This window comes from Brassica napus, chromosome C9, assembly GCF_020379485.1.
Source record: "Brassica napus cultivar Da-Ae chromosome C9, Da-Ae, whole genome shotgun sequence".
NCBI classification, from domain to species: Eukaryota; Viridiplantae; Streptophyta; class Magnoliopsida; order Brassicales; family Brassicaceae; genus Brassica; species Brassica napus.
In genome coordinates, this window is record NC_063452.1 from 52,138,159 (window position 1) to 52,150,743 (window position 12,585).

The 12,585-nt window shown below is 38.5% G+C and overlaps 1 protein-coding gene across 1 annotated transcript; it reads left to right on the top strand.

The window, feature by feature from the left end:
- The first annotated feature begins 856 nt into the window (after positions 1-856).
- On the top strand, positions 857-7,519 carry LOC106407762 (high affinity nitrate transporter 2.3-like). Its single transcript, XM_013848628.2, has 3 exons — positions 857-5,253; positions 5,442-5,557; positions 5,653-7,519. Exons 1-3 carry the CDS (start codon positions 4,432-4,434, stop codon positions 6,416-6,418), a joined length of 1,704 nt encoding a protein of 567 aa, XP_013704082.1. The 5' UTR covers positions 857-4,431; the 3' UTR covers positions 6,419-7,519.
- The last annotated feature ends 5,066 nt before the right edge of the window (positions 7,520-12,585 follow it).

Consider the following 12,585-nt stretch of genomic DNA (forward strand, 5'->3'; position numbering starts at 1 on the left):
ATGTTACAACAATAAAATAAGAGTCTATGTTATTCTTCATTCTTCATCTTCTTTATCTATCTTCTTCAACTTATTCTTTATCTTCTCTGAGATCTTATGGTTCTGGTAATTATTTTTTCCGCAACTGGGTTTGAAAACATAGATTTTTTAAAATTAAAAATCTGAGACAGATCTACTACAGTCATCGTCGTTTTCGATGATGATCGGTTAAAGAAGAAGCTTCCTCTCCTCCAGTTTCATGTATGGCGGTCCTATATCCTTTTGCTCCCTCTCTCATTGGATTCGTCGTCTTGCAGAAAAAAAAAGACTCAAAGAGAGAGATGAAGAAGCTAAGTCCCGTAAATTGTAAGAAAAGAAGAGAGTTGAACAAAAAAAATAAGAAAATGAGAGAAGACGAAGAAGATGATGAATTTGAAAGCTGAGTTTATATGTTTGATGACTCAGATGGTGCGTCATCTGAATATGATAACTTTAGTTAATACATTAAGTCTCCAACACATACGTTATGGCTGAATTATCCTTAAGTTACGGCTGAGTTATGCATACGTTACGGCTGAGTTTATAATTTTTATAACTTTATAGTTTTAGGGTTTGAAGTTCAAATTTAATAAAAGATTTAAGTTTTAATATTGTTTTCAAATGATTAATTTTATAATTTTTATAACTTTATAATTCTATAGTTTAGGGTTTGAGGTTCAAATTTAAGAAAATATTAAAGTTTTAATATTGTGTTCTGAGTTGAAGGAATGAGTTTGTTCCCGCCCAAAATATTTTGTTCCCGCCCAAAATATTTTGTTCCCGCCCAAAATATTTTGTTCCCGCCCAAAATATTTTGTTCCCGCCCTAAATACGAATCGTCGCGAAACAAATTACACTTGACGGCTGAGTTATAGGACGGCTGGCTTATACCATTCAGATACGTTACGGCTGAGTTATGCATACTTTACAACTGAGTTATGCATACGTTACGGCTAAGTTATAATCAAATTACGGCTGAGTTATGCATACGTTACGACTGAGTTTATAATTTTTATAACTTTATAGTTCTATAGTTTTGGGTTTGAGGTTCAAATTTAAGAAAAGATTAAAGTTTTAATATTGTGTTCAAAAGATAAACTTTATAATTTTTATAACTTTATAGTTCTATAGTTTAGGGTTTGAGGTTTAAATTTAAGAAAATATTAAAGTTTTAATATTGTGTTCAAAGTTGAAGGAATGATTTTTTCCCGCCCGCGAAATATATTACACTTAACGGCTGAGTTATAGGAACGTTACGACTAGCTTATACCATTTAGATACGTTACAGTTGAATTATGCACACTTACAGCTGAGTTATGCATACCTTACGGCTGAGTTTAATTATAAACCAACCATAATCTATAACCTAGAAACAATAAAGCTTGCAGCCGTGTCGACAAAATCTAAACTTAACTAAACCACCGCGTGTTTCTTCCATATCACGAGAGCCGGGAGGTCATTATTTTCTTCTTCCTTCGCCACCGCAGTCTCGTTACCACGAGAGCTCCGACGTCTTCAAGCCACACAACGGTTTTGCTATCTCCTCCACCATCAAGCTCATCTGCCTTATCCACCTTCTTCTAGTAACAAGAACAAATTCAAAACACAGAGAAAGAGCGAGAGAGATTGAAAGAGAGAGAGGTGGCCAGTGTGGTGACAAGCGGTGGTAGTGGCGACTACGGTGAAGATGGAGACCGGCAAAAATGGATCTGAGAAACAGAAACAAGGACGACGTTGGCAAATATAGATGGCGACGAGCTCAATATCTGTGACTACGGCGAAGACCAGTTTTCTTCAACACTTTTTTTTTCTCCGACAATCTTCTTTTCTTCTTTGACGTTTTTTCTTCTCTCACTTCTAAGATTTACAAACCAAATATACTAAGGCATAAGAAATGAATGATAATGTATGAATCTCTCTTGTTTACAAGACAGAAAGTGAGAGAGATGAAGAAGATCTGGAACTGTAAAGAACTCTCGAAGGAGAGAGAAGAGGAGAAGGAGACGTCAAATAGAAGAGAGATAGTGAAGAAAAAAATGCATTTTAAACCATTAGATCAAAACTAATCAATGGTCAAGAATTGTAATCCTTGTACTAAAAAATCTAACCAATGAGAAAGAAGTTAGAAGATAACCACTAGATGGATTTGTAGCCCTTAGATTAAAACAATCAATGGTTAATGTTTTAATTTTGATGGTTAAAATTATATTTTATATTAAAATATATTTTTGATAAAGCTTTAAATTTTAAAACTTGGATTTTATGATTATATGTTGATTTTTGATGTATGGTTTAAATATGAAGTTTAAAGTTTAGGGTATATAACTGAGTGGGTTTAGGGTTTGGTATATAGTGTTTTGGGTTTCGATTTAAGATTTAAGATTATATTTTTAAATAACAAAAATATTAGAGTTTTAACATTTGTAGTTAGAATTTATGGTAGATGATTAATTAATTTTTTTAAAAAGTTTGAAGTTTAATGTTTTATGGTAGAGGTCAAAGTATGTGGTTCAAGGTTTAGGGTTAAAGGTTCGAAATAGATATAGTTTGAGATAACGTTTTGAAAATATTTAACTTTATAATTTTATATTTAATATTTGTAGTTTAAATTTTAATACATTATAAAATATTATAATTTTATATTGAAAATATTGAACCCTTAGACTAAAATCAATCAATGGTCATGAAAAAAGCAATATAATTTATAATTTTAGTTCTTTTTAATTTGTTTTAAAAATTGCTTAAAACTTAAAAAATGTAGTTACGGGTTTAAATCAAAATTTTTAAATTAAAGATTATTTTTTTTAAATGATTAAAATTTGAGTTTAACTCAAAACTATAAACGTAAACTTTAAACCTAAACCTTAAACTTTAAATAATAATAAAAATATTGGATTTAATGTTCAAAGATAAACTTTAAATTTTTATAACTTTATAATTCTATAGTTTATGATTTGAGGTTTATATTTAAGAAAAGATTAAAGTTAGAGTCTTGTAAGTCAGAATTGTATAAGTGATTGTAAGAGAACATATATCTCAAGATCAAGTTAAAGTCTCAACTTGAAGTTTAAGAAACTATACACATTCAGTTGATTTTATATTCACTTGATATTGATAAGATGATCTTCAATATAACTTCTTAAAGTACTTGAATTCAGTTTTCTGATTTTAGGGTATGTTTGAGGTATTGTTGATTTATATAAACGATACGGCTGAGTTATTTTAACATTTTTTTGATTTTAAGGTATGTTTGAGGTATGGCTGAGTTATGTAAACGACACGGCTAAGATATATAAACGACACGGCTGAGTAGTGTAAACATAGCATAAATCAAACACACAATACATGGGTGAGTTATGTTTTTTACATAGAATAGAAAACCAAAAATACAGGTTTTCTGCACCATTCCGGTATTCGTCCATGTATCCAAGCTTCAATGAACTCCTCTGTGCCGTCTCTACTGAATCTGTCACTTCTTTACATCTCCTTCATTTTCTTTTTGTTCAATTTTCTCTCACTCAGATCTAAAAAAAAAAATAGATTATCAAAATATGGGTATGAAATCACAAACAAACTTAATTAAATACATCCCACAATTGTTGATCTGGGTATTTTTTGGAATGTATTTGTCTTTTCTCCTCAGAATGCACACTTCTTATAGCTAGGTTTTCGGAGATTGGCAGAAAGTAACCCAGCCACAACTGCATATATAAACGAAATTGCATATATAAACCAGCCGTAAAAGAAAAGTAACTCAGCCACAACATAAATTAAAATTCAGCCACAAACTCGAAAAACGCAGCAGAGAAGATGATTTCGGGAGATTACAGCGAAAAATATTTCGTAAAAACGATCGGAGACGACGATTTCGGGGAAGACGATATCGGAGAAGACAAGACAGAGAGTTAGTTCGAGGAAGACTGAGTAAACACAATGTCGATGACGATTTCAGGGAAGAGGCAGTTAGGGTTCCTTTAGTTCTTCGACGAAGTTGTGCTGTGTTGTTGTGTTCTTTTTTCAACGTTATGTGGATACTTAATTAGTGATGTAGATTTAATGTTTAAAAATAATTTCAATTAAAAAAAAACTAACCAAAAACCCTTATTGTCATTTACTAGGAGTATCCAAGCACTTTAATAATTTTTAAAAGATGTATAACACTCTAATAATAAACCAACTTTTCTTATACATTACAGTAATTTTCTATTTTCTTTTTCCGCCGTTTATAATCAAAATATATAATACACATTTCATCTTTGGACCCACCTAACCCTACCTACAATAGGATGTTCATATTCTCCCGGGCTATATATAGTTGCATTTCTCAATCTCCCAATACACCAAACACACAACAAAGAGCAATAAACAATTCTCACCCCACTCAAGATCTTTCATCCTACTCTCAACATCTAAATGGCTTCTAATGAAGAAGGCTCTATTGGAACCTCCTTGCATGGAGTCACTGCAAAAGAACAAGTCTTCTCCTTCTCTGCCGATGCTTCATCCCAAGTTGTCCCATCGAACGACCCAACTTCTAAATTCGCCCTTCCTGTTGATTCGGAACACCGGGCCAAAGTGTTCAACCCACTCTCATTTGCTAAACCTCACATGAGAGCCTTTCACTTAGGATGGATCTCATTCTTCACTTGCTTCATCTCAACCTTCGCCGCTGCACCTTTAGTCCCCATCATCCGTGACAACCTCGACCTCACCAAAACCGACATCGGGAACGCAGGAGTAGCCTCCGTCTCCGGTGCCATTTTCTCAAGGTTAGCCATGGGAGCGGTTTGTGACCTCCTCGGAACACGGTACGGAACCGCCTTCTCGCTCATGCTAACCGCTCCAATGGTCTTCACAATGTCGTTTGTGACCGGCCCGGTTGGATACTTAGCCGTCCGGTTCATGATCGGGTTCTGCCTCGCCACGTTCGTGTCTTGCCAGTATTGGACCAGCGTCATGTTTAACGGGAAGATCATAGGGCTAGTGAACGGCTGTGCCGGTGGGTGGGGCGATATGGGAGGTGGAGTTACTCAGCTACTCATGCCAATGGTCTTCCACGTCATCAAGTTGGCAGGAGCCACTCCGTTCATGGCTTGGCGCATAGCATTCTTCGTCCCTGGCTTTCTTCAAGTAGTAATGGGCATCCTCGTCCTCACTTTTGGCCAAGATCTTCCTGATGGTAACCTCAGTACCCTTCAGAAGAGTGGTCAAGTCTCTAAAGATAAATTCTCCAAGGTATACGTAGACTGATATATATATATAAGAATTATGCAAACATTAAAGCATAGTCATGGAATTTTATAATAAGCTTCACTTTTACAAAATTTGAGAATATCTTTCAGAAGTTTAACAACATTATTGCAACAAATGACAATGCTTTTGCACCAAACTTCCAGTGTCTTAATGGTTTTTTTTTGTTTTAGGTTTTCTGGTTCGCTGTGAAGAACTACAGAACATGGATTTTATTCGTTCTTTATGGATTTTCCATGGGAATTGAATTAACTATCAACAACGTTATCTCCGGATATTTCTTCGACAGGTTTGATCTCTTCATTCTTAAAAACAAATGATAATATTTACTTACTTCTCGCACAAGTAACAACAGTTTTTGTTTTCTTGTTCTCTACGGATCAGGTTTAACCTAAAACTTCAAACAGCCGGTATTGTAGCCGCCAGCTTCGGAATGGCAAACTTCTTCTCCCGTCCTTTCGGTGGCTACGCTTCTGATGTAGCAGCCAGACTATTTGGCATGAGAGGCCGGTTATGGATCTTATGGATCTTTCAAACCGTGGGAGCTCTCTTTTGCATCTGGCTAGGTCGTGCTAATTCACTTCCCATAGCCATTTTGGCAATGATACTTTTCTCAATCGGCACACAAGCCGCTTGTGGAGCCCTCTTCGGGGTTGCACCATTCGTCTCGCGTCGCTCTCTAGGGCTCATATCGGGACTAACTGGCGCGGGAGGAAACTTCGGATCCGGTTCGACTCAACTGCTTTTCTTCTCAACTTCGAGGTTTAGTACAGCGGAAGGACTCTCGTTGATGGGTGCTATGGCGGTTTTGTGCACGCTGCCGGTTGCGTTTATACATTTTCCGCAATGGGGAAGCATGTTTTTGAGACCGTCTAGCGATGGAGAAAGGTCTAAGGAGGAATATTATTACAGCTCTGAGTGGACGGAGGATGAGAAACAACAAGGGTTGCACGAGGGAAGCATCAAATTCGCTGAGAATAGTCGGTCTGAGAGAAGCAGGAAAGTAGCTTTGGCTGACTTTCCGACACCTGAGACTGGAACTCTGATGCGAACCAAATGGTTCAATCAAGATAACCAAATCAAACCAGACGTGGTTAAGAAGATAGAAGGCGTTTCCAAATTTCCTTATTGTTGTTTCACGTTTCCGTAAGTGTAGGAGATTGATCTCCATATCTTTATTTATTTAGTTATGCAATTATGTTTCCTAGTTTATAGGATTGTGGATCTATCCACTAGTACTTTTAGTTTGTATTTAAAAGGGTCCTTGTAAAGAGAATGGATATGGAAAAAGAAAATTGACGTAACTAGTTTCTTAAGTCTTTGGGTGCCATCATTTGGTATCAGAGCAAACTCTCTTAGCTTTGAGGAGGGGCCTTAATTGGCATCAAAGCATGTTTTGTTTTTGATCCGGACCACCTTGTGGTATCAAAAACTTCTATCTCTTTTTTTCTATTTTTCAAAAAAAACAAAAAGAAAACAAAAATTGTAGTGATATAAGATATGGGATGCAATCAAGAGTTCATCGAAGATATAAAGATCACACTCCTCCGTCAAATGCACGATGAGTTCCAAAAGATGAACGTTTCTATGACTGAAAGTTTCAGGAGTCTTGAGGCTACCGTGAATCATATGGTGGAGATAGTGAGAATGATGAAAGCTGGTGATGGTACTGCATCTCGTTCGTCACAAACGGTTTCGTCACCAAAGCGCAGACGAGCTCGATCAACTCGGATCAGTCACCAACATCACACTTTCTGGAGCAAAAGACGACACATACCCAAGAAGAAGAGAAAGAAGATCTCACCAAAAAAGAAAAGGAAGAAAACAATGCAAACAAAGAGGAGGAAGCAACAACAAGAAATTAAGTCTACAAGTCAAGCGTTTGCATGGATGTATCGGCAAGGACTTTCACCAACTGAAGCAACGTGGAAAGATAAACAAGCTTTCATAAGAACCTTGAGGACAAGGTTCATTTTGAATGGAGGAGTATTGATGCGAACCAAATGGTTCAATCAAGATAACCAAATCAAACCAGACGTGGTTAAGAAGATAGAAGGCGTTTCCAAATTTCCTTATTGTTGTTTCACGTTTCCGTAAGTGTAGGAGTTTGATCTCCATATCTTTATTTATTTAGTTATGCAATTATGTTTCCTAGTTTATAGGATTGTGGATCTATCCACTAGTACTTTTAGTTTGTATTTAAAAGGGTCGTTGTGAAGAGAATTGATATGGAAAAAGAAAATTGACGTAACTAGTTTCTTAAGTCTTTGGGTGCCATCAAACTCTGACTCATGTTTGAAGACAAATCACATAGATGTTTCCTTATATATATGTATAACCATTTTATAGTTATTGTAATCTCGTTTCAGTGAACGGCAAAGAGTAATTGTGAACTGGGTGAACAATTCTTGAGTCATGAACAAGGATGAATCGAATGAGTAGTGAAAGGGATATGGGTATTATGAGCTTTTATTCCGCAACAAGTGGGTATCATAACCCCCACAAGTGGTATCAGAGCGTATGAATACCCCACAAGTGGTATCAGAGCATAGGCTCATTGATTCATGGAGTCCACGTCTCAAGGAGGAGAGACATATGAAGAAGCTTCCAAGCGAGACAGAAGAAACTCGCAAGGTTTAATGGAAGTTGGTGGTCACGTGGTTCTACACACGTGGAATCTGATTAAGTTAAAAAGCAGAGGATAAACCGAGTTACAAGATCAGGTCAAAGAGATTTTCGGTTTACAAGAGAAGAAGGAAAACTGTTGGACGTTCTTTGCTGCAGCTGCACAAGTTTATGGAGGAAGGATTCACGAGTCAGTTGAATCGGTTGAGATGTTTTCTAGTTATGAAATCAGGGTTTCTCTAGAGTTTTCCAGGGGTGCAAGAATCTGCTACTGTGTGAGAAGGACTTCGGGTTACTCACAAGATAAGATGGTGGCAGGCTGCTAGCATAAGAAAGAAAGGTTTCAGAGCTGTCTTCGATCTGCAGTCACATGGAGTGTGTGACAGTCACAAGGTGTGTGTGACTATATGCATTGGAGTTTTGGATTTCTTCATATTCTGCAAGTTATTGGAACTGAAAGCATAGTGGAACACAAGGGGTTTCGCACTGGTTTTGTATGGGATTGTCTGAAGATTCAGTGAGAGATTTCACGGTGTTCTTGGGTTATCTCTACATGGTATATCAGTTGCAGATGGTGTTCTAATATATGTGGTTATTTCAGCTCGGTATCTCATGGAATTCTTGGAACTAGGGGAAGCATTAGAACCTTTAATGATACGAGTGTTTCATGGTTGTTTTAGATGGTATTCTTTAGTCAGCGTGAAGGGTGTTGCAGAAGGGTTGAAAAAGATTGACTCATGCGGGTTTGTCTATGTGTGATTATGAGAGTCTACAGTCGGGTAGAGGTTCAGAGAACAAGATACTACAAGACTGCTATTTTCAGAGGAAATGCAGTGTGGTTTTCTAAGAAGATATGTGTTTGGCGTAACACATAGTTTTCTGCTTGAATGGATCTTCGAGAACAAGGAGTTACTCGTTCAAGGCAGAGTTCGGCTGAACAGGTGGCAGTGTCAAATCGAGATTGATTCAGGATGGAAACATGTATGTTTCGAATTTTCTGTATGGGATTCAGTAGCAGTTTGTTTTGGCTTCTCAGAGCATATGAGGGGAAAAACAAATGGGTCTACAGGGTATCACGGTTGCAAAGGTAATGATTTGTTTGAGCAGAAGTTGAGCAGAGATTCTTTGCGTCGAAAGTCTTCTTAGCAAGTTGAGCTAAGCGGCGGAATCTGTTGGCAACAGCAGCGGTTCAGAGTGATGTTCAAGGTAAGGTGTTCATTCAGATTGTTACAAAGGAAATTCTCAGGATGAGGAGTTTGGTGTCTACGGGCTATTGAGGTTGGATAAGGATTGAGTCAAAGGGCTTCTGGTTTGAGGCAATGGTGATTCAGGTTCTGCAGGAGCTTCAAGTTAGCATCGACATCAGCTGGAAATTCTGGAGAAGAAGATTCAGTAGATTTGTAGTCACGATCGCATTAAGTGTGACAAACCAAAGATGACGTTGAATAGGTAGCGTTAGAGAAAGCAGATGGCGTTCGGTTGTGGTAGACAACAACGGCGTCATAGAAAGAGGAAGAAACGTTCACAGAGGATGATCTCAAAGCACGTGGTGGTTTCAGGTTGGTGAAATCATGATGAGAGACTTGCAAGGGATGCATCGATATTTGCAAGAAAGGGAAGACTCGCGTAAGATACAGCAAGAAGGCTGCACAGGTAGGCGTGTTTGTGATCAGCAATGTTGGAGATTGATTTGAGTCGTTTGGGATGGAGGATATCTCAAGGGAAGACAGGCTCACATTAAGTCAAAGCTAGACTTAAGGAGATGGAATCAAAGGTTATCAATCTCACAGGGACTGAAGGTTTTTCAGAGATCAAAAGGAATATAGGTTATCTTAGCGAAAGATGACCAACGGATCTTGCAGATGCACAGGTTGGTTGTCGTGTGACAACAATATGATGAAACAAAGGTGATTTGTTTTGGGTCAGTTCAAGTCAGGCTCGTGGGTGCATGAGAGGAATGGTTTCTGGCTGGTAGAAGAAAGTCAGAAGAGTCACCAAGTTAGTGTGACTGAAACATAGTGTACCTCCACGACGAAGAAACTAGAGCAAGGGAAAAGTGTGTAAAAACCTACACAAGTATATGCTGGAGCAATGGCTATTTCTGGTAACAGCATGTAACAACTTTAGTGAGGTTGTGTGAGTGACACGGAAAGTTTCTGGCGATAAGAAGAAAGCCTGAATGGTCACCAAGTCAGTGTGGCAGGAATAGGTTGTACCTCCACGAAGAAGCAACTAGAGCAAGGACAAAGTGTGTAAAAGCCTACACAAGGGTATGTTGGAGCAAATGGCTATTTGTGGTAACAACATGTAGTAGCTTTAGTGAGGTCGTGTGAGTGACAGGAAGAACCTAAAGGGAAAAGGCGATTCAAGGTTAGACTTAGCTTGATGATTCTGGTCAAAGGCAGAGAAAAATACGCAGGCGGAATCGGGTTGAACAGGTTGTTACGACTGGTTGTAATCGTGAGGATAAAGGGTTTGAGACAACAGTCATCAACACTTGTTCAAGAAGCAGAAAGTCGCTACCACAGCTAGTAGAAGCGTGTGTGAGTTATACCTTAGAGGAATCGTCAAGGATGTCTGAGTTGGAAATTCAAGATGAATAGACTTAGAAGAGAAGTAAGGGACGCCGGTCTGGTGTCATGACCATATGTGTCAAGTTGGAGCTCTCAGACAAAAATTGGAGCTCACAAGCAAAAGGAGAAATTTGCAGACTTGACCGGGTCGGAACTTCATGATTGAACAAGTCAGGTTTCATGTATGATTACATCTTGAGAAACTTGTCATGGGTTCGAGTTTTGACACGAGAGAAGCTGTAAGGGAGTATCTTAGGAGCATCACAGGGTTAAATGATGAGAGATACAGTGAAAGGCCGACATGAACAATGAACAGTTACAGAAACTTAGTTACAGAGACATGGTACTTCTAAAAGGTTATTTGATTCAGGTGGAGCCAATGAGATTATATAAGGATTGATGCATCAGGGATATATATAATCTGATTCCAGGTGGAGTGAGTCACTGGTTAGAAGATGTCTTGATTGGTTCAGCTGAAGGGTAAAAGTTCCAGTTAGCAACATGGTCAGCTCAAGGGAGTAAGAGCTGAAAGGAAAGGTTATTCCATGACAAGAGCGTCGTGGATATGTTCAGAGTATCAAGGCCAGGAGTGTCAAGATCAGTTAATAAGTACAAGGCGCATCATTAGAAGATTTGTAAGAGGAGTCTTACATAAGGAAACTTGTCGGCGAGACAAGTAAATCGGCATATGTATCATGAGTACACTGCATTGAGGTTGATACAAAGGACCACGAAATCAGAGCCGAGTATGATGCAAGATAACACGTGGTGAGGTACTTGGTTAAACTGAAGGGAAGTAAGTATCAAGAGATACTGAAATACTGAGCAGTGAAGATGAAGAATGGTGAGATGAAGCAAAGTAAGAAACTGTTATAAGACATTGCAGGGATTGCAGGGAATTGTCTTACAGTTTGTCCATCTCAGGAAGGGTATAAGTGCAGGAAAATCCGATTGCATTTATGGATCAAAACATGTGGAGTTCTGGATATATGGTCGCATCACAGGGGAATGTTGAGGCAGTGTCCTCAGGAAAGTCCATTAGCTAATGGCCAGATTTCTCATCGATGGCCAGGTATTCATCAGGCTAATGGCGAGTTCAACAAGTAACATGTGTGTTCAAGTCGTTGATGGTGATGCACATGTTTTGGTGTTTGGAGACATCTTAATACAAGAAGGGTATTGAGATAATGATTTCACAGCTGAGTAAAGAAGGAATATCTGGGATTCTAGATAAGATATCACAGGCAGCTCGTGAGGAGAGACAAGGCGTATCATGGATTCGATGGTATGAGGCTCAGTTCATTCAACTAGCAGTGGGGTCTAAATCTGTTAGTGGAGGTTCTATTATTGCAGAACAGTTTAATCAGATGGTGGAGCAAAGATATTTGTGTCGATAGTCTTCCTAATCATGTGGTTTTAGGCGGCGTGTCTTGCTTAAGTGTGCAGCGGTACAAAGTGATGCTCAAGTGCAGTCTGTTCAAGAACATCAAGGTTAAGTCAAAGACTGTTCCAGAGATATGGAGCATGAGTGACTTCAAGGTTTGCGGTTGGTTCTAAAGGGTTCAGTGTGACATCAAGGTTCTACTACAGCATGAGGGTTTCACCAGGATTGTGTCGAAAGTTTGTTCAGCAAGGTGTTTAGCTGGATGGCAGGTTCTGTTAGAAATAATGGCGGTACAAAAGGTGTTCAAGGCTGAAGTGGTTTAAACAAGTAGAGAATCATAAGTTGTTTAAGGACTGAAGCATATATGGTTCGAAGGATGTTTTACAGAATTGAAGGACTTTGATTCAAGGCTCAATGCGCATGAGTGGAATCGAAAGGCCAAGGAGGAAATCAACTTGCAGAAAGATGTTCATGTTTCTGTTCAAGCACTTGAACAGGTTCGTGATTTTAACTGCAAGGTTATGTTGTTGATAAGTTCACGAGGAGTAACAAGATATGAAGTAACACGACGTCAATGAGGGGTTGAGCTTGACACTTGGAGTGTAGCAGCTGGGTTCGCAACTCAAGACAATAGATGAAGGTGATGGATATCCAGAATGACAATGGGATTGTCACATGCCTTTCATCAGGCGTGATGTCTATGTTCATTGATGGGGCTAAGTGGATTTAAGTGTT

Coding starts and splice junctions, on each gene's coding strand:
- LOC106407762 (XM_013848628.2), top strand. CDS start 4,432: ATGGCTTCTAATGAAGAAGGCTCTATTGGAACCTCCTTGCATGGAGTC. Junction 5,254..5,441: donor CTAAAGATAAATTCTCCAAG/GTATACGTAGAC, acceptor TTTTTGTTTTAG/GTTTTCTGGTTCGCTGTGAA. Junction 5,558..5,652: donor TCCGGATATTTCTTCGACAG/GTTTGATCTCTT, acceptor TCTACGGATCAG/GTTTAACCTAAAACTTCAAA.